The following is a 22,389-nucleotide window of genomic DNA, read 5'->3' on the forward strand; positions in this document are numbered from 1 at the left end:
AGTTTAACACGAGTATCCAAAATAGTAAAAAACATTTATAAGTCAGAAAATATGAAAATCATCGTAGGTAACCTTTAATGTGTATATAAAGACACACACATATATACATATATATAAATTGATCCCGGGCCTCGGGATCTTTCTGTGTGGAGTTTACATGTCTTCCCCGTGAATGCATGGGTTCCCTCCGGGTACTCCAGCTTCCTCCCACTTCCAAAGACATGCACCTGGGGATAGGTTGATTGGCAACACTAAATTGGCCCGCCTTCCGCCTGGTTTTAGCTGAGATAGGCACCAGCGCCCCCCGCGACCTCAAAAGGAATAAGCTGTAGAAAATGGATGGATATATATATATATATAAGTAATATATATATATATATATATATATATATATATATATATATATAATTAAATATATATATATATGTATATATATATATATATATATAATTAAATATATATATATATATATATATATATATATATATACATATATATATATATATATATATATATATATATATATATATATATATATATATATATATACCACACTCTTGAGCTGTGATTAATCACAGGTAAATATTTGCTTGCATATTTAAAATTTGCTTAATAAAATACCCCATTATTTGGACACAAATGCAATTTTACTATCAGAATGTAATCAAGGCACCTTTTTAAACATTTTACAGAACTGAAAGTCATTAATTTCTCCAGGAACGTTGGACCTTAGTTGCATATTTATGCTCTTGTGTGTGTAGTGCAGTTGGTTATCCTTGATGTAATTGTGCCTCTCCAAGGTATTGTGTACAGATCAGCTGTGGTGTTATGAATGACATCTTCTTGGAGGACTTGGTCTTCAAGGATGTTAGTTGTCCTGCATGTGATGGCTGTCTTTTTGGCAAAAGCATACATTATGTTTAAGTTAACTGTACTACTCTTGTTGACTCAGTAAACTTTGCCAGCGAAGCGTTCTCCTCTGTTTCTTGTCGATGTAGCCATCGGCGGCGAGCAGACCACCAGCTGACTGGCAGCAGCCGTCACTGCTCACTGAGGACAGTGACTGCTGCTTGCTTTCGCTTCAGTCTCCCAGACACAAAAAAGTCTCCAATATCACCAGGGAAAGTCACTTGTAGCTGCTAGTAGCCGTTTACAAAAGAAGTCGCCAAGAGGATTGACAACACTGTCGGCGCTATCCTAGAGTACGTGTTTTGCTTTTAGATGGTATTTTAAACTTGATATGCTCTGATGATAAAAACGTTTGTCGCTGCAATACCAACAAGTCCCCTTATATTTATCCAAAGTTCTGTTTTGAAGCGAAAAGGGCCGCTCCTCCTGGCAGTCACGGAACGTGTAACAAATGTGCTCATCTTCCAGGTTGAGATGTTACCTGGATGTGGTTAATCTTCATTCATATTTAATAATGCGATGCTTTACTTTTATTAATCACATGGGTTGACGCGTTAAAGTTGACAGCCCTCCCGTCGCTGGCCGACCTGGCTGCGTGGGGCCGGTGGTCCCTGGTTCCCTGGGCGCCACACATGCTGCTTGGGTTGGGCTCTCTAGGCGGCGGGTGCTGTACTCTGGCTCTCACACACACTGGGAGTCAAATATATCGTACATACAAACACACATATACTCACACACACACTGTTATTCATACATACAAACATACATACATAGGTACCTACGCTCCCACATACATACACAAATACAGTACCTACCTACATACTCCAAGTTCGTCCATCTAAACGCACATTCACGGTACAAACATACACATACTGTACATACATATACTGTACATATACATTCACTGTACAAACAAACATACATATCACATACTGTTTATATACATTTGCTGTATAAACATTGATATACACATTCTGTACATATACAAGTACATATACATACTTACACTCATGCACATAATCACGTTTCATTAAACATATATTAACGTTGTTGCCCTAGGGGAAACTGAGTAACACATGGCATACTGACAAAGCTTAACCCATTGTTACTATAACAATCTACAAGATTAATTTAGGTTGCCTCTCTCTCTTCCCCTCCATCTTTCGGTATTCCTTTTTTTTTTATCTCTCTAGTTATCATTATGTATACGTATTGTTGCATTTGAACAACTGTATTGTTGATAATAAAGGTAAACTATTGGTATTATCCATGATCAATAGCGCTTTTTCTATTTGGTATTTGTATTGCTCCAGTTGTAGTGTAAAAATGCTCATTGTCATTTCTATATTATTATTTATTTGATTAACTGCTTCTTTGCTATCACTTTTACGATCATATTTGTGCATATCGTATGTGCTGGTGTTGTTCTATTGTTGTTGTTGTTTTTGTTGTGTTTGCTGTTGTTGTTTTTGTCTCTCTGTCTAATCCCCCTCTTATCCCCACAATTTCCCCCTCTGTCTTCCTTTTTTTCTCTTTCTATCCCCTCCTTCTCCAGCCCGGCTGCACCAAATGATAATATAAATACATCTAATAAAGTCAAATTCAAATAAGGCAACAAGAGAAGTATCCTACACTTCTCCTTTGTAAAGTAAATTTGAACAGCCGATATGGGCATCTACATCAACTATATCAGTGGTCCCCCCAAAAAAAATAAAAAATAAAAATATTTTATTTTTTTATTAAATCAACATAAAAAACACAATATACACTTACAATTAGTGCACCAACCACAAAAAACATCCCTTTTTCATGACAAAGAAAAAAATAAAAGGAACCCCCTCCCACCCGGGCTGCGGGACAAATTATTAAGCGTTGACCGGTCCGTCCGCTGATACAAAAAGGTTGGGGACCCCTGAACTATATGATTTGCCTGAGAAGCTGGACAGGACAAAAAAAAAAGTTGACAGTCCTAATATATATATATATATATATATATATATATATATATATATATATATATATATATATATATATATATAGTGTGCACTGTGGAAGAGTGGTTAGTGCGTCTGCCTCACAATACGAAGGTCCTGAGTAGTCCTGAGTTCAATTCCGGGCTTGGGATCTTTCTGTGTGGAGTTTGCATGTTCTCCCCGTGACTGCGTGGGTTCCCTCCGGGTAATCCGGCTTCCTGCAACTTCCAAAGACATGCACTTGGGGATAGGTTGATTGGCAACACTAAATTGTCCCTAGTGTGTGAATGTGAGTGTGAATGTGTTGGCCCTGCGATGAGGGGCGACTTGTTCAGGGTGCACCTTGCCTCCCGCCCAATTGTAGCTGAGATAGGCTCCAGCACCCCCTGCGACCCCAAAGGGAATACACTGTAGAAAATGGAAGGATGGATGGATGGATCTGTTCCTAAAAGTCTAATTAATCAGATCAGTCATCCAAGTCCTGATAATTAGCAAAGGCTCAAACACAAAGAGATGTGATCAGTTCTTGACACATTGCAGCTACATATTAATCACCGATATTAAATTCTAGGGATGTAACAACATCAAAATCTCACGTTACGATATTATCACGTTATTAAGTCCACGGTACGATAATATTGTGGCATATGTCCCAAAAAAAACAAAACAAGACTTTGTAAACAGTCCATAGTGTATAAAATGAAGTGTCAGAAATGTTTAGGATAAACACACTTACTGTAATTGAAGACAAACATAATGATCAAATCTTATAGTCATCCATCCATCCATCCATTCATTTTCTACCGCTTATTCCCTTTTGGGGTCGCGGGGGGCGCTGGCGCCTAGCTCAGCTACAATCGGGCAGACGGTGGCGTACACCCTGGACAAGTCGCCACCTCATCGCAGACGTTATAGTCATATTTATTATTATTTTAAGTGCAAAGAATTAGGCGGAATCATCCACCGTTTCAAGCAAATATTTGACAATTTCAGTTTTACAACGTTAAATACCTTAAAAGTTGATATTTAGCTTCTCTGGCTTCAAATGTCTTTTACGGGTGATGGTTTATCAAGTGGCTTCTCATATTTTGAGCGGGTTTGCAGAGTCCTTGCACACTTCTCCTCCACGGCAGTGCACCGTGACCACCTCTGTCTCGCCTTGGAAAACGCTCGAGACGAAGGTTGCAGTTTAGTACGCAGACCTCCGCCAAGAGGTTATGTTTTCTCCCGGGTTTGTTTGTCTGTTAGCAACATAACTCAAAATGTTATGGAATGATTTGGATTAAATGTTAAGGGAAATGTTCATAACAAACAATGATGTAGTTCGATCATCATCTCCTTTTATCTGTACTGCATTCCATGTCCTCCGAGGATTATGGGAAATAAATGGTAAACGGGTTATACTTGTATAGCGCTTTTCTACCTTCAAGGCACTCAGTATTTCCACATTCACCCATCCACACACATATTCACACACTGATGGTGGGAGCTGCTATGCAAGGCGCTAACCATGACCCATCAGGAGCAAGGGTGAAGTGTCTTGGACGTGACTAGGTTGGTAGAAGCTTGGGATTGAACTAGGAACCTTCAGGTTGCTGGCACAGTCACTGTCCTGACCGCGCCCCGCGTTCCCCATGTAGATGTAGTTTATTTTTAGACTGGCCAATGCAAAAGCGCCAGAAAAAAAAAACACTCACTAAGTTTTCTTGTCATGCCGTCAAACGTCACGGCATTATTGTGATGATTTTGAAACAATACCGTTACATCCCGAGTAAATTCAAAAATGGACTTGCCGGTAACTACTATGTTTAAAGTCCTAGCTTATTGTGCCTACAGGCGAGCACAATCCAGGTCATTATCATTACAAACATTCTCCAAAACAGGCAGTGCCACACTTGCTCGCGGCACTAAATGTTATTCATGTTGAAATTATGTCTGCTGGCTTAACTTCATAGCCAGAAGAAAGGGAGTGGTGTTAAGTGTAGAGTACTACTATTACTTGCAAATGGGTGCAATCATCTTGTAAAGATATTGGACTAGTTAAAGTGTTAGTACGTTTTCCATCCATCCATCCATCCATCCATCTTTTTTCTACTGCTTGGCCGTTTCCGGGTCGCATGGGGTGCTGGCAATGGAGTTTATTGTTCACATTCCCACAAAACCTGTAGTGTTTTGTTTTTTAAGAAAACCCTCCCAGTGTCTATATTTTGGAACAGTAATTATCCATCCATTCATCCATTTTCAACCACTTGTCCCTTTTGGGGTCGCGTGGGGTGCCGGCAATGGAGTTCATTGTTCACATTACCAAAAAACCTGCAGTGTATTTTGTTTTTTTAAGAAAACCCTCCCAATGTCTGTAATTATGTCTGCCACTATTCTGAAAGGAAGTTGTTTCAGAATTGCTTTAAATGAGTTGGGCATGTCCCGATTTGTCCCGGTCACCTTCCAGATGGTACCTTGCCAACTCTCCTGTTGTCTACAATCATTGTTTGAGTGCCTGCCCCCCCCCGCCCCCCCCTCTCCACCTTGCTCTTGCCCCCTGCAGGCAGACTCATTGTACTGCAATTTTGCCAAGCTCTTCCCAGCGTGGATTTCATAAAGCATCGGGAGGTTAAGCTTGTAATTAGCTACCTCGAGAGAAGGGCAACAGCTTGCTGATAATTTGCGTTCTCTTTTCAATTTATTCGAAGATTGACATCATTTCCTGTATGTTGTGGCGTGTTATAAAAGCAAAGCTTAGCTCATTAAGAAGTGGAGAAATGCTTATATATGGATCCGATTACAAGTGCACATTATGTATGTATGGCCATGCTTATCCAAATGTTCCTAATGAGCGAGACCCTGGATGGCGGTGAGGGGCTCCTGTGGGCATAGGCTCAGGCTCGTTATCACCACACTGGGGCATTGATCTTAACACGGCATGCATGTTTATCCTCCTCGTGGCCTCTCAGAGACACTGACTTGCACATGAATTATGTGGACACATTGATCATGTGATTGAGAGCCATTGTTTTGAATCCAGGGTCATTATTGAAGCAGGGATTACCCAACTGGTGTTTTGTGTGTGCGTATGGACGGGTGTATTACTTAGCCCCTTGTCACAGCGCATACACACTCCTCTTAATTTACCTTACATATGCACCCACTACATTAATGTAAACACACAGACTCACCAATGTAAACAATCAGCATGACCCAAATGACTGCCTGTATTGATTTCCTTCCTTCTGCAATTATGTTCCCATTGTTTACTTTCTAGCATCTTACTCATTCAAACAAAATTCAATAAATATTGCTTTATTCAACGTTGAAGTAAGTAAAAGTGGTGTGTGTGGGTGCACAAGTAGCTTCAAAACCCTTCCTGCCCTCCAATAATTTGTTTCAACACATCCTTTCTGTGAACATACACAAACATTCATCTTTACTTCACTGCCTCGAGGTTCATTTTAGTTCCCTCCCAATTCCCAAAGATTAATTTGGGACTTGTTTTAAATCACTGGCCTTGATGGAACATGTACACGCAAGAAGAGGGAGCGCTTTTATGAAATATGACCACGATACGGTGGAGGGATGACAAGTGTTCGAGGGAGTAAAAGGAAGAGAAAAGACAAGAGTGTCGAATGAGATACATGAGGCTTTATGCAGCCACTTCAGCCCTGGAATACACACTCTCTTTACCGCCATAAGCTATCTTTGAGGCATGTTGCAGCTTGCTGGGACTAATTCAAAGCAGCCACCACACTTGGCACCCAGCGGGGCCTCTGCGGTTTTGAGTTGTTGTTCGTGCTGCTGGCAGACCTGGAATCCCGGGCCAAGCTCTGCTTTGCTTCGCTAAATAACCTGCCTTCATTCCAGGGGAATCCCGAAGTGTGGACTTGTGGGAAATGAGTCACATTGAGTACCAATGCGATAGCTGCGTGTCATATGTTTCACCCATAATGTTGTTTTTAATTATTTCAACAAAACTCATATTCATTTTAATTCTGATTTAGAACGTTGGGCAATGTGACATCAGGTGTGCCAACATTTTTTCCTGAAGTACTTTTAGATGACTCCATAAACTTCAAAGACATTTCTATTCCTAGAGTCGGACTTACCACAGCAAAAAGCCCAAGAGGCAGATTTGATCCTTTCAGCGTGAAAACATTTCTCCATGTGTAAAGTGTGACTGCCACTTGGCTGAATTAGAATAAAAATATGTGAGTATTTTAGTGCATTTGTCAGTTGTATTCCGCCACCTTTAGAAAAAGGGTAAAGGACAATTGCACAGCAATAGTAAAGCAGAGCCTCTCTGGCTCTCTAAAAGAGGACATTTGGCAGCTCCCTTACAATTGATTGCTATTTAGCGCAGAGATAGTCATCTGTTTTAATGCATTAATTTTGTATTAACAGCACTGCCAAATTTAATGGTAGAAATTAGACTATGAACTTAATGGCATGTGGTTTTGTACACACACACAAGTCTGTGTGTGTGTGTGTGTGTGTGTGTGTGTGTGTGTGTGTGTGTGTGTGTGTGTACATATTGATGCTTGTTTTGTCTATACTTTTATGTGTGTTTGTTGTGTGCGCGTGCTGTATTATAAAGCTCCATCGGGAGCCATTCTCTGGAATTACCGTCTCTCCGTCTCCCATCCACCCTTCCAGTAATACCCACCTCCTCCTTGTTATAGTCGAACACGCTCAGCAACCCCACGGTTTTGTGTTAAAGGTGCACTTTTACTTGCACATTTAAGTGGATGGAAATGCAGATGTACGCGGTACTCCAGGTGGGTGGTGGAACTGAAACAGGCGTGTGATGCCCACTCAAAGGGCAAGGTGCACCGTGGAGATGTGAGAGGGAGGCTGGGGTGATGCCCACACCGCCCCACCTTCCCTCTTTTACCTGAAAAAGCAGAGCAACTGCCTTAACCTACATAGAAAGAAAGAAGGTGCTCTATCGTAAGAGAGCTCTGACAAACCATCCTAGCCTTTTTAAACTTTTGAACGGTATAAACTAAAGCGCTTAAGAGCACCTCACGAGAGCAAGAAAATATTCTACCATGTAAAGGTAATTAATCCCCTCGAACCAGCCTTTGATTTTAGAAGATATATTATGTTGCATAACCTGCTGAGCTATTACACATAGAATGACTAGGACTACCTAACCTCTTCTGAGAAAGTTATTTTCAGATCTCTATAGGCTGTTATTCCAAAACACCCTTTGTCAAACTTCCAGGAAATGTTATCCTACTTCTGATGTGTGAGGTTTTAACATTTCTCGATCCGATGGGGTAAGGCATCCGATTCTTAGTCATCCGGCATCACAACCTCACTAATTATTATTGAATGTTTGTTTGTAATAATATTAGACACTGTTATTATATTAGTCTATCCGCTTTGGCCAAATAATTCTGACATGCTCATACATCCAACATAATGCATTAGCAGTAGCACTTTCCTTAGTATAGGAACCTACAAACGTTTGTAGTTATAATATAAACTTATCTTACATTGTGCAAATCATTTGATTGATGGCAGGGTGGATCAGGCTACTAATTATTATATTAACATACACAAGAAATGTTACCATACCAATGTCTAGTGCCACTGACCAGGCTGTCCGCAGCCCACTCCCCCAACCCACTATGCTCCAGAGAGCCCCTTTCTGTTGGGACCGCCAAGAAGTGATTGGAAAGCCCGGAGCCATGCAGAACAACTCCTTCTAGCCTAACATGACTTTTTCATTAAGCTGGTAAATTCCTGCACTCCAGTTGGAGGTGATTTATCAACTAGGGGCCTTATTGCAGATTCATACGAAACAGACACAGGCTCTGTCTGTCTTGTGCATTATGTGAGTGTGCACATGTGAATGAGAGCTGTGGGTAGTGGGTTGGTGTCAGGGGATTCATTTTACTGTGTCCAAACTATATTTGCACATTTTCCAAAGTAGAATTATTTTGGGGGAGTTTGATCATTTTTTTCATGCTGTCTTAGTAGTTGCAGGTCCTAGACTAGCGAGCATGCAGGGCCCATCTCACTGATCATCCTCCCTGACTCCCAAGCTGCCCCCGGCTGCCTGGGGTCACAGCCAAGGCAGAGGTGGTGCAAGTGCTGCTTTACAGGTATAAGCGTTTGATGTTGTAGACGAAGCTACAGGCACTGGAGAAGGCCATTTTTAACTCTGCTAAGACCATAGTCCTGGCCAGTCAGACTATAGTGAATTATAGCTGACGCTGGAGCAGGCAGTCTCGGGTTTACTCCTATATAAACCCTGGGCTTTTTTATGGGAAACTATAAAACTCCCAGGATTTTTCCCCTACCTCCAGAGACTAGCTTTGAAGTTCTAGTCAGGTGCTGTCATTTTTTTTCAACTTGACTTTTACATAGATTTTTGGACCTGTGAGTCATTTGCAGAAAAGAGTTGTTTTAATTTAAGACATCTGTTTGGACTAAGAGCAGTTTGCATGATGGATTTGGTGTTATCTATAACCAAATCTGTCTACCTCACTTCCAATTCAGTATTTGTGTTTGGAGGTAAAGCAGCAGGGCCTCCACCTAAGGGGGGGTTCCTCATAATATCCAGCAACACCTATTCATGACATCATGGATAGCTGCGAACGAGGAGAGAAAAGAGGGCACGCAGAGACAGAGACACTTTTACAATCACCTAATAAGTCTATTACAATGCACCGTGGGGCTCACAAAAAAGACGGGTAAAAAAAGTGTTTCTTTTTCCTGGAAGCATTGTGTCAATACATATTTTAGGTGTTCAAAAGACAAACATGAAACACAAAAGAATAGGCTACAATAGCCTGGAACTCCCCATAGAAATTTTTAAATATTACCAGAAAGAAACAAACAGTTGGGGATGGCAAAGTCTCTTAGGGAGGTTTAACATTAATATGTGTTTCCCCTTTATCCTCATTCAGGTTATAGTCATTTCATCTGAATGGAATGTGCTTAAGTGGCTAGTTTGTTGCAGGACATGCTGGTCAGTTGCTTCTTGAATTCTTGTATACGTTCAAACCTATTTTTATGCAGTATCAGACTTGCTCTGTTTGCAAGCTGCAAAACAATGCATATTGCAAGAAGTTTGTTCATGAAGCAGATGTATTATTATCATAATATATCCATCCATCCCACCCATTTTCTACCGCTTATTCTCTCCGGGGTTGCGGGGGGCGCTCAGTGACAATCGACATGAAAAAGGGAACACCATAAAAAAGACTCCAAACACAAGTCACCAAAACATTTTAATTTAATTTAACCTGCCCCTTTAAGGGGAAATTGTTTGAGATATTTGCCTATAATTCACAATTCTCAAGAGACACAAGAAGGGCAAAAGTTTTTTTTAAATGTTTTCGCATTCTAACGTATAGAAATTGGCTCGTTCTTGGTGGCTAGCAATGCAGCTAATGGGAACATTTAATTCAACCTCTAAATCACTATCAAAATCCATTCAAAAACTGTTAACATAACTTCATTTACATTTCGCAACCTGTATAATAACCAAGCTGTAGTGTCAGTTATTGTAAGAGCGTACACGGAGGAACTCTTTTTCTAGTGTACTAACACATCGACGTGCTACGGTATTAGCCGTAAAAGCTAACTACGGGAAGAGATAAGCTAACTTCTGCATCAGCACAAAATGCGTTTGAGTTTATAATGCACAACACTATGATAGAACACTACACCGATTGAAATACATGAACAATCATATTACAGTATCTGTGAAGTTTTAGCCCACTTTTTGTGTTTTGTTTGTACACATCTAGCTCAACAACACATGCAAAGTAGTATACGATAGTGTGCTGCGTGTATCATGATCAATAGTATGGTGACTTACTCAATGGACAGTTGTCCGTTGGGTCCAGTTTGCTGCGGATGTGTCCAGTTGATTTGGGTAAACATAAATTAATTCGGCATAGGTTCCAGATTTGCAGCGTGACTTTGATTGATTGATTGATTGATTGAAGCTTTTATTAGTAGATTGCACAGTTCAGTACATATTCCGTACAATTGACCACTAAATAGTAACACCCGATTACGTTTTTCAACTTGTTTAAGTCGGGGTCCACGTAAATCAATTCACTCTTTCGGCTTCCGTCTGCTCCAACGTTTCAGCCTCTTCTTTGTGCTTGCTTCTAGAAGCAGCAGTTCATCTTCCCTATATTTAGTTTCAAAAGGATAAGGCTGTGAATCCTCATGTGTCCAAAAGTAGTCGTCTTCGTTGTCTATTATCAATTCTGCCATGATAATAAAACACACTCGCGTTTGATTCCCAGAGTAGTAGCATATTTTCTGCAAGAAGTCGGAAGTGTGCTGGTATGGAAACGGAAATAAATGTGCAGAATAATTCGTTCTGGCTGTGCATAAAATAACCAAAATACGGTAAATATTCTACATACTGTTGTGAATGTATCTGTTATTACATTATGTATAGTTTTTCAGCGTGTATTTAAAACGTTGATGGAGGGTTTTGATGTTGTTTTAGAGGGCTTTGAAGGCTACAACGGTGACTCCCATTAGTCACATCTTGCAAGCGTTTTTTTAATCATCATTAAAATCTTTAAAAAAAAAAAAAGACGTGTGTTCTTCTTAAAAAAATGTGAAGTTCAGTCGGTCTGCAACTATCCATCCATCCATTTCCTACCTCTTATTCCCTTTTGGGGTCGCGGGGGGCGCTGGTGCCTATCTCAGCTACAATCGGGCGGAAGACGGGGTACACCCTGGACAAGTCGCCACCTCATCACAGGGCCAACACAGATAGACAGACAACATTCACACTCACATTCACACACTAGGGCCAATTTAGTGTTGCCAATCAACCTATCCCCAGGTGCATGTCTTTGGAGGTGTCTGTTTTTTTTAATGATAGTCCAAATATTTTGACACGCACACGGACGGAATATTCTCTAACTTAATCGTCTGTCTTTGCAGCGTGTTTTCCTCCTTTCTCACAGCCATTTTTTCCTAAGTGTGCCAGTTTGCGCGCATATTTCAAATGTGCTAAATATACATGCAAAAGAGCGGCCGCAGAGTAGTTTAGTCTTCATAAATCATTTGCATATCCTCTTCCCTTTATCGTGGGCATTCTGAAAATCAGCATATATTCTGCATATACACTCTAAGGATCTTTGTGAAGAATTGCTTTTACAAAGATAATATGTTTTAACACTATGGTTGTGAATGTGGTTGTAGTTTGAGATGATGAACAATGGCACTGCATCACACTGAGAGCCTTTTTTTTCTTACCTGAATATGTAAATGAAATATCTGAATCACTTTTCCCAACTGCAGACTGCGGCTGCAATAATTGTTTATTCAAAATGAGCAGTTTCATCTTTGAATATGCAGCATTTTTAATCCAGCTCTTTTGCAGCTGTGCATATTAATGCACGGTGTGTTAAAGTATCACAAGCTGCAATATATTTAGTCCTCTCAAATCTGAATAAATGCAAGTGAAAAGTATTGGAAAATGAACATTAATGAAAATGACCAGAAATGTGTGTGTTGATTGAAATCGATTGCAGCCACACCAAATTCCCCCGCTGGACTCCAAAGTGTGGTGTTGGAGTGTCATGTGACGTGAGCAAAGTGGCCATATGGAGTTAGGGGCTGTTCAGAAACAGACAGTGTGATAATTTAGGATAATGGTCAATAAGTCCCTTGCTCACACTAGGTCCAGTCTTGCCTCATTGATTGAGCCATGCAGGAGGTAATTAGACTTGCTCCTGTGGTGTGACAAGATTTTGTGACGGTATGGCGTCACCTGAGGACATAGTTTGGTACCAAGGTCTAAAGGCTTCGCACGGGGGTCGTTGTTAACCCACGCAGGAAGTGGGGTTGACAGGTCAATACAGAGGCTGATTTACTGTCCTCTTAAGGTTGTCCTCATTTTGCGGAATTTTCCGGTCACCCTCCTGCCTCTCCGGGCCGGCGTGCCTCTCTCGATGATAAAGCTGGGATTTAACTCGCCTTGATCAATATTTAGTATCCCATGCGTGAAACAGGCAGATGTTAGGAGTTTCCTTTTCAAAGGCGGGAGGCTTGTGTTGAGTGAAGGGAATCAATGCTCTTTTCCGTCCGCGCCGCTGTGGAGCTCGCAGACTCAGAAGTGGTTGATGCCATCGCTGTCCGCCTTGAAGGTTTGTGCGCCCCCACCCCACCGCCACACCACCCCCCGCACCCCCCTCAGGCCTCTCCTGTCCTGTTAGCACTGATACAGACACTCACCGCAGACAGAGTGTGCAGTCCAAACAATTGTCCTGATGTGGAAGAGGTCTGGATGTTAAACAACAGGGCTGTGATTGGGAATTGATTTGTTCATTTGCCAACCGTGTGAGCAAAAGTGCCATCCACAAGAACCGCTTTCTCTCTCTTCCCTCATCCTTGCCTCGCGCTTCATTTCTCTCTTGCTCTTTCTCCGTTCCCTCCCACAGCACCTGCAGCAGCACGAAAACGCGGTGGAGGGTGATGCCTGCTACTACCACTGTGTGCTGTGCAACTACTCCACCAAGGCCAAGCTCAACCTGATCCAGCATGTGCGCTCTATGAAGCACCAGCGCAGCGAGAGCCTAAGGAAGCTGCAGCGCTTGCAGAAGGGCCTGCCGGAGGACGACGAGGACCTCAGCTCCATCTTCACCATCCGCAAATGTCCCTCGTCAGATACAGGTCAGAACTCTAAGCTCATCTCTCTTTTATTTTTTTACATACACTAAAGTTTTACGTCAGCTAACCCCAACACACACAGTAAAAATGAACAATTATACAGCGTCTTCCCCTCGCCTTTGAAACTACTACAGCTTCTACTCTGGTGGGAATATTTTTTCTACGAGAACTGTGCATTTGTGCAGTCAAAGGTCACTGATGTTGGAGCTGAGAGAGGACCAGCTCTCCCATCCAAAGGCAAAACCCAGTAACTAAATTCTGGTCAAAACTGAGCATATCACCGAGTTCCTCGGTGATATGCTTTCCATTAGTGTATGCGATATTGTAATTTGTTCCGTAAGTAAGCTGTTACGCGCATGGCAGGACCTAGCAACTACCACATAGCCGCGTAGATACAACAGAAAAACCTAGTATCTCAAGGGACCAATCGGAGCTTCTTTGTCAGTCGCCTTATTGTCTTTAATGAGACATTTGCACGAATGGGGGCCGACGGTCAACCTGATTATGTGATATTATGGCACAAGGGGATATTTGAAAGATTGGCCCAGGACGTTGCAAGCACCTTCATTTAATGTATTGTTCTTGATTCTTCCCCTTGCATACTCTTTTGGGCAGATAACTGTGGAGGTCAAAATAAAAACTGGACGCTGTACACGGCTCTTGCCCAATGTGCAAATGCAGAATGGGGCCCACCCGAGATTGTGATAAAATATCTGGAGAAAGGGCACACATTCATGAGAGCAGATTCAATCCATGGCTCAATCGGCAAGAAAATGAAAGCTCAAGAAAACATCTATACGTTTGATGACTTTGTAGATCTTTGTAAGACAGCATCAAGATAGATTGGATTTCCTTTGTTTTCTCAAAATCAGCTAGAAGTGAGTCACTAGGTTTTGCCTTCGGACGGGAGAGCCGCCTCTCAAGTTCATCTTAAAGATGGGGTTGAGATCAGGGTTCTTAAGTTATCTTGCATGAGACTCTTTTAAGTGTGCCTATATGAACATTTGAACGGAAAAGTAACTTTTACAAAAGTGTTCTGTTCCATAAGATTTAGGAAACAAGTGGCCATATATTCTGTATCTCAATATCCTGACGGTTAAAGCGTTGGAATTAGAGAGGTCTCTGAAACTGAGAACGATCTAATCTTAGAGAAGGGAGGGGGTGTAAGAGCAAAAGGCTGCTGCAGCAGCCACAAGAAGAAGACCAAAAGTAGACACAACACACTAGCAAAGCCAAAACAAAGTGCCAAGACTGCTCGTTTATTATGGACTGATTAGGATGAGCGAGCTGTGGTCAATTAACACACTTTCTTAGCCGGGATTTGGTTTTCTAATCACTTTAACTCGGGTGCCCTCACAAAGGGGTCCTATTGTGCGACCCTGCAAGAGGGAACCATTATGTCCCTCGCACAAATATTCACTGACTCTGTTATGGAGGAGGGAAAAAAAATGCCAGCTTGTGAAGACGCTTTGTTCCATAGAGGCAGGGATAATGAAGCCAGCGGCCGGGAAATTGCGCAAAAGGCAGTCATAGATCTGAAGCAAATCATTAGAGAACATATTTTGCAGAGCAATTAGGGACAATTAAGCTTTCTGCTCACTGCACTCCAAATATGTTAATGACCACAGTACAGTGGACAAACCAACATGTAAAGGCAGGAGGAAAGGCTATTTGGACTAAAAGGTTTGGGAATTACCTTATTTCTATCTTGTTAGCAGCACCGTTTGCACTTTCATGATTTTTTTTTTCTGAGCAAATGTGTTTTGTATTTTGTTTTTCTTCTCCTCATTCAATGTTTGATGGGCTTGATGCCCATTTTTAAACCTGTGTGAAGGACAGAAGCCTTCGTTAGATTTAATAGGGCTCGCCGGTGTGGCTATATGTGAATAGTAAGACACACACATCCAAGTGCCTGCAAGTCTCTTATGTCATCTCTTCTTCAGTTCCCTTCAGCGCAGGCCTGAGAGCAACTCTACTGCAAAGACCCAACATGACAAATACAATAATTTGGCACCTTTTAGTACAACTTTAAAGCTGCAGTTTACATCAAGCAGTACTGCTAAAGCATTATATTTTATTAAACCACTTTTTGCACCTTTGTGGAAGTAGAAACAGTGCAGTCTGACTGATTAGATATGTTTAAATGAACACAAATATTCAGAATAAAGGCTCGATCAAATTAAAAATGCTTCATATAGAATACGTCAATCTTAAGATTCTGATCCGATACGGTCCATTTGGAAAGAAATTGAATTTGGAACGAGAGGCGTGGTTTATGCCGATCATTTTCTCTGGCTTCCATGTACTCACCTATTCGGATCCGGTCTTTGTAAATGGGGTAAAATCACCTTTGCTGTGTGTATGTGCTAGGTCAACGTGCCACATTTTCGCCTTTCATACAGTCGGTTGTTTACACCCAGCAGCTAGCATGGTGTGCACAAAGCAGAATTGGTCTGTTGCAGACACAAGTTTATTGGTAAAAACATTGAGAACTAGGGATTGTTGAATGCCCTGACGGTCGAAAAGCTAGTTTACAAAAAACTGCAAGAAGATGGAATTCACCGAACCATCAACCAAACCATAAAACCGCTGCAAAAGTTTGATGGCTTCCTACTGCTAAACGAAAAGACAAAACAGGAAATGTGTTTCTGGTTTGATGGATAACTTTATCGGACATCGACCGATGTCAAACCTTTCTTGCAAAGGCATGAATATTGATAGGGAGGAGGAAAATGTAAACACGTTCAAGGAAAACAACAACAACAACAACAGGAAGATAGCACAATCACTGGTAAACTGACATACATGAACTTACGTTGTGTAAACAGACACGGCGGCAGAGAAGAGGAAAATCAAACGTGTGGCGTACAAAGGGCGAATGAACTGAGCATAGGCGGTTAATGTGGCGTTTGTTTATAACAAAGGCGAAGGGGAATAGTTTCTTCTTCAACTATGAAAAAAAAGACAGCTCCGATAGTTTACTCTATTTAAAAACTATAAAAGTCTTGATTGGATTAATTTATTTAGTGTCCATGTAGAAATGGATTTGGAATTCCCAACAACTAAGTTTTATATGAGATTAAATAAATTGTGCGTATGTAAACAGAGCTTTTGACACATCATGACACTTTAGTGCAGGGGTCGGCAACCCGCGGCCCCGGAGCCGCATGCGGGTCTTTGGCAACTCTGATGCGGCTCAGCTGCACAATCGCCGACCCCCCAGATTGTTGCAGGGAGATTCCGGAATTCTATGCCTCTCCCGGACATCACCCGGAGTCAATGTTCTCCAATTTTCACTCGGACTACAATATTAAGGGCGTGCCACGATGATATTACTCTTAACGTCCTCTTGAACGTCATCGCGCCCGCCATTCACGGAATGCCATTTGCGTCCTTTTGAACGTTATCAAGCCCGCCTTTCACGGAATGCTATTCGCGTGCCAACCAGACACATGCATTTTGCTGCTTCTATCAGCACATGTATGAGATTGCAAGGCATACTGGGTGACACAGAGTACACTGACGGTTGTGATATAAACAACTTTAACAGTCCTATCAATATGCGCCACATTGTGAACCCACACAAAAGAAGAATGACAAACACATTTCGGGAGAAAATCCTCACAGTAACACAACATAAAGGCAACACAACAAATACCCAGAATCCTTTGCATCATGACACATCCTGACTGTTATACACCTCGCAAGCACCAAACCCCCTCCCCCCTCCCCCCTCCCTGCGTGGTTGAGGTAGGCGGGGTTTGGTGCTCGCGGGGAGTATAACATAGTCAGGAAGTGTCATGGGTGCAAAGGATTCTGTGTATTTGTTGTGTTGCGTTTATGTTGTGTTACTGTGAGGATTTTCTCCCGAAATGTGTTTTTCATTCTTCTTTGGTGTGGGTTCACAATGTGGCGCATATTAATAGGAGTGTTAAAGTTGTTTATATCACAACCGTCAGTGTACTCTGTGTCACCCAGTATGCCTTCCAGTCGTGTGCGTGCATCTGTGGAAGCCTCTCACAACATGTTGCTGGACTGGCAAGCAGTTTGTACATGTTGTAGAAGGTGTTTAAGGCAATGGCTTCATAGCATGCCCTTACTCTTGTCATCTGGGTGACCACCAGCAGATATTGGCGAGAATCGTTACGGCTCCCATTTTCTTTCTAATTTTGTGAAACGGGTCGAAATGGCTCTTTGAGTGGTAATGTTTGCCGACCCCTGCTTTAGTGCAACAACAGTTATGGAATGAGACAATCGCAAAAGACTTTTAGAACCCAACAGCACTTAACATATTGGCTTTGGTTTAAAATACAGTTACTTGGATTATGCTGGGATGGGGGTGCATGTCATCATGATGTACTGTACTTTGCTGCAGTCATATACTTTATTATTTCATCACTGGGTCGTATATTATTTTTGAAAACAACCTAGCTTTAGTCAGCCACACATGAGAACACCTCACTTCAATGCTGCCATTGAAGTAGACATAAGTAGTTAAAACTAATGTTGTCTTAAAATGACTGTATTATACATGACCTTTACACTGGCCACTTGCCCTGAGAGCAAAAGGGAGTTTCTCCATTGCAGTCATGTGATTTAACTGTGCGCCTTGTAGGTTTGAAGTGTGTTTAATTGTGTTCCGATGGTAAGACCCACCCACAGTAAGGCGTCCTCCAGTAAATAATCTCTGCAGTGGTCTGTACTTCTGATGAAAAAAACATGTCTCTGGCTCCAAGCTTATTAATAGTATGAACTCATAAATCGACTTTTGTGACAGCTTCTACCACAATGTAGACTGAAAGAGCAGCACAATGATAATCATGTTGTGTTTGCTCCACACTGGCAAGACCAGGATTTATGTGGCAATAGTTGCAAACTCAAAAAACGACGGCAGCAAATTGTAAGCCTCTAACTGTAGTGAAAACAGGGGTGGTTTAAATGTCCGTCCTTGTAAACTTTCATCCCACTTGGCAAGTTTCTGCAGTGAAATGTCGCCTATAAACTCCACCAGACTTCATCGTAGCTCCGCCCCTCTTTTATTCCCTCTTTGTAAAATATTTAATTTCCTCTCCATTAAGACTTCTGTGACACATGGCTCTCTTTTGCGGTCGAAGCACGGTTGCGAAAGTGGTGAAACACGGCCCCGCTTGTTTAAACAAAGTTGCCCCTGGATTTGTGGGTCACCTAGACAGTAATTCCCTGGCCTGCTGCTGTTTTGCGATTCTGTGAGTACAGTAGTTGCTTCTTGCTTTCCACTCCCAAAAAACATTAAAAGAAACTACACAGAAGAACTATGAATACTTTAGTTAAATTGTCAACTGATCCCTTTTTATGACATTTCCATGAATGAAGGAGTAAATGAGATGGGCCTGTGTGCAGTCCTTGTGTGTTTTACATCCTACCACTTTGAATATTAATGCTCCCAATGAGAGTGCAGCAAATACAGACCCCGGGGATTTAATGCCACATATCCCCTCCAAGCTAGATGTCTGAGGAGAGCAAATGCAGCTGAAATGAGCTTCTTTCCAATTAGACTTACACAGGAATAAAGGCCTACATTGTTTTAACTCTTACTCATACTGACAATATGCTGCTGAGGTAAGTGGCTCGGCGGCCACGCCTCCATTTGTCTTCTTTAACCCCATATCTAGGGGCGAAACAAAGGAGGCCTCAGTGGGAGCTCAGCCACACAGCTGCCCTTTGTGCAGGGACGCCTGACTAAAAGCCAGTTTTGACTACAACTAGCGCACACACTACGCCAGAATGGGCCATTAGCAGAAATACACATAGTGTTCAATTAATTAGGCACACACAGAGTAATAATAATATGCCTCTTGAGTTGTGTTCATCCTAATTCACATACAGTACATCAATCATTTCCATGGTAAGCAATGCACAAAGTAAATGCTGAGAGTTTAAAGAAACAGGAGACCGTGTTTCCTAAAGAAGGATGTTTAACTTAGACATGCAGTAGACACAACATAAGGTACACCTACACTATCAAATGAGCTACAATACCAGAGCTGATTTACAATTATTTTAGTGTTCACCTTTCATTAAAGGGGAACATTATCACAATTTCAAAAGGGTTGAAAACAATAAAAATCAGTTCCCATTGGCTTGTTGTATTTTTTGAAGTTTTTTTCAAAATGTTACCGGTCCCGGAATATCCCAAAATAAAGCTTTAAAGTGCCTTATTTTCGCTATCTTCGAAACCACTATCCATTTCCCTGTGACGTCATACAGTGCTGCCAATACAAACAACATGGCGGTTACCACAGCAAAATATAGCAACATTAGCTCGGATTCAGACTCGGATTTCAGCGGTTTAAGCGATTCAACAGATTACGCATGTATTGAAACAGATGGTCGGAGTATGGGGGCAGATAGCGAAAACGAAATTGAAGAAGAAATTGAAGCTATTGAGCGAATAGCTATTGACGCTATTCGGCCATAGCGTGGGTGTACTTAATGAAGTGGCCCATAGCATGGCTGCCTTATTAGCATCGCCGGTAAAATGTGCGGACCAAACGATCAGGACTTTCGCATCTTGTGACACTGGAGCAACTTAAATCCGTCGATTGGTAAGTGTTTGTTTCGCATTACATGTGGGTATCTAGTTTCAAATGTACATACAGCTAGCGTAAATAGCATGTTAGCATCGATTAGCTGGCAGTCATGCCGTGACCAAATATGTCTGATTAGCACATAAGTCAATAACATCAACAAAACTCACCTTTGTGATTTCGTTGACTTAGTCGTTGCAAATGCATCTGCAGGTTATCCATACATCTCTGTGCCATGTCTGTCTTAGCATCGCCGGTCAAATGTGAAGACACTCTGGTACATTCAATGGGGGTCTGGCGGAAGATTTCTTGCCAGTGGTGCAACTTGAATCTCTCCCTGTTAGTGTTGTTACACCCTCCGACAACACACCGACGAGGCATGATGTCTCCAAGGTTCCAAAAAATAGTCGAAAAAACGGAAAATAACAGAGCTGAGACCCTGTGTTTGTAATGTGAAAATGAATATGGCGGGTGTGTTACCTCGGAGATGTAACGTTCTGACGTCATCGCTAAAAAAACGATAAACAGAAAGGCGTTTAATTTGCCAAAATTCACCCATTTAGAGTTCGGAAATCGGTTAAAAAAACACATGGTCTTTTTTCTGCAACATCAAGGTATATATTGACGCTTACATAGGTTTGGTGATAATGTTCCCCTTTAAACATTGTCATGTGGGTATTGTGGTTGTTCTTTACACCAATGTAAAACTGCACTGTGTCCTACTGAGAACTGGTTCTCCAGGAGGATCCCATGCAAGGCAGTTACATTAATAAAAGGCATCCTTTTAAGGCAGTTATTGTATTGTTTTTATTGTTTTAAATTGTGTGACTGAGCCTAATGAAGTGATCATTGAGTGAAGTTGGTATTAAAATATGTAGCCTGTCCGTAAGGCAAAGGGAGTTGTGTGGGAGCTTTAACCCTATTTTGTATGAATGGCGACCACCAGAGCATACAACTCATAGAAATGTTGACTTCCCTACTTTTTAATCAACTTTAACGTAGGTTTTTTTTTTCTCACTAAGAACCAAATTAGACAATTCAACTAAAAAGGTACAAGTGAAATGGCTTTGATGGATGCATTGCTGAAATGTATATTTTCTCTGTTTTAGAGGAGGATAACTTTTAATAGGGCAAAATAAAAATAAATGTTTACAGTGGTAATGTACAGATACAGATGTAGTGTGTGTTCCTATACTGTATGTGTGCGTGGAGGAAGCAAAGATGGAGAACAAACGTGGCTGACAGTGGATTAGCTCCTGCTGTAAATCTGCCACAGTCACAGATGGCAGGCTCTTGATCTCTGGGCTGTGACGGCTTGAGGAAATCCCTGCCTCTGTGCACCGAGGAGGCTGTGGAGGCGAGGGCTGGAGTTGGGCTGCCTGGACGGCCGAAAGTCATTGTTAGCAAAGTGTGTAGACACAGAGGCCTGGGGTCTTCAAGGGCAAAGACTGGCTTGGAGAGGGCTTATTATACTGTGACCTGCAGTTGTTTCATGCAGCACAGCGGCAGAGCATGTAAGTGGAGCCTAAACCTCCTGTTTAGATCAGTGTTACTTTTAATGACCAGTTTGAGAAAGTGGGCAGTGGAGCCATGCGCATTATTAAATGGAAATGAGACGAAAGGAGGCATACAAATGACTGCATAATAGTGGTATCCAAAATGAGATCCATTACTTGTTTCTCTAAAAGGGGTGCACTTCCAGGGTCACACACCTAATAGCGAGGCTTGTCCTGACAACAGGCGCATTTCTCTTTTCTCCCCCCTTTGTCTCATGCATAATTCTTGAGACATTCAAAAAGCTGCAAACTGGGCAGCGACATGGAATAAATGCACTAATCAAGCAAATGCAGGAAAGTCACTAGTTACTCACATGCTTTCAGTAGCGACACACAAGATGTTTGTGCATGCATCCTTTGTGTCGTTCTCTCACACAACATTCCCGGCTACTCTGCTGCAATCATAGTTTAGCTGTCAAGTAGCTGCCAACAGCAGCAATAGCCAGGTGATGTCAAAGTAGTACCAAGCCACGCTCTGATGCCGTGCGAGGGTTCATAGCTAAGCCTTTTCCCCCCAGAGATGAGAGTGAAACAGACGGTAGCCATTTCTGGAATTTCCTCCTTAATTCATGCATGTTAAAGTGCAAAGCAAACCTTTACAGAAACAGGATATTGTAGCCCCTAAGCATCAGACCCCTTCTCCATGCCACATTATGGCCAATCTGAAGGTAAGTTGTATCGTCAGATAGTGGTGCAATGCGCTTTTAATAAAGGCGGGTTATTGCCCTGGTGATG

At 41.8% G+C, this 22,389-nt stretch overlaps 1 protein-coding gene across 4 annotated transcripts in view; it reads left to right on the forward strand.

Moving 5' to 3' along the window:
• zfhx3b (zinc finger homeobox 3b) overlaps positions 1 to 22,389 on the forward strand; it is a 276,143-nt gene that overhangs the window by 135,432 nt on the left and 118,322 nt on the right. For all 4 annotated transcript variants that reach the window (XM_061882427.1, XM_061882452.1, XM_061882444.1 and 1 more), the window contains exon 5: positions 13,304 to 13,535. In XM_061882427.1, the coding sequence (XP_061738411.1) occupies positions 13,304 to 13,535 (232 nt within the window). The remainder of the gene's footprint in view (positions 1 to 13,303; positions 13,536 to 22,389) is intronic.

Source organism: Nerophis ophidion, linkage group LG02 (assembly GCF_033978795.1).
Source record: "Nerophis ophidion isolate RoL-2023_Sa linkage group LG02, RoL_Noph_v1.0, whole genome shotgun sequence".
Classification (NCBI taxonomy): Eukaryota; Metazoa; Chordata; class Actinopteri; order Syngnathiformes; family Syngnathidae; genus Nerophis; species Nerophis ophidion.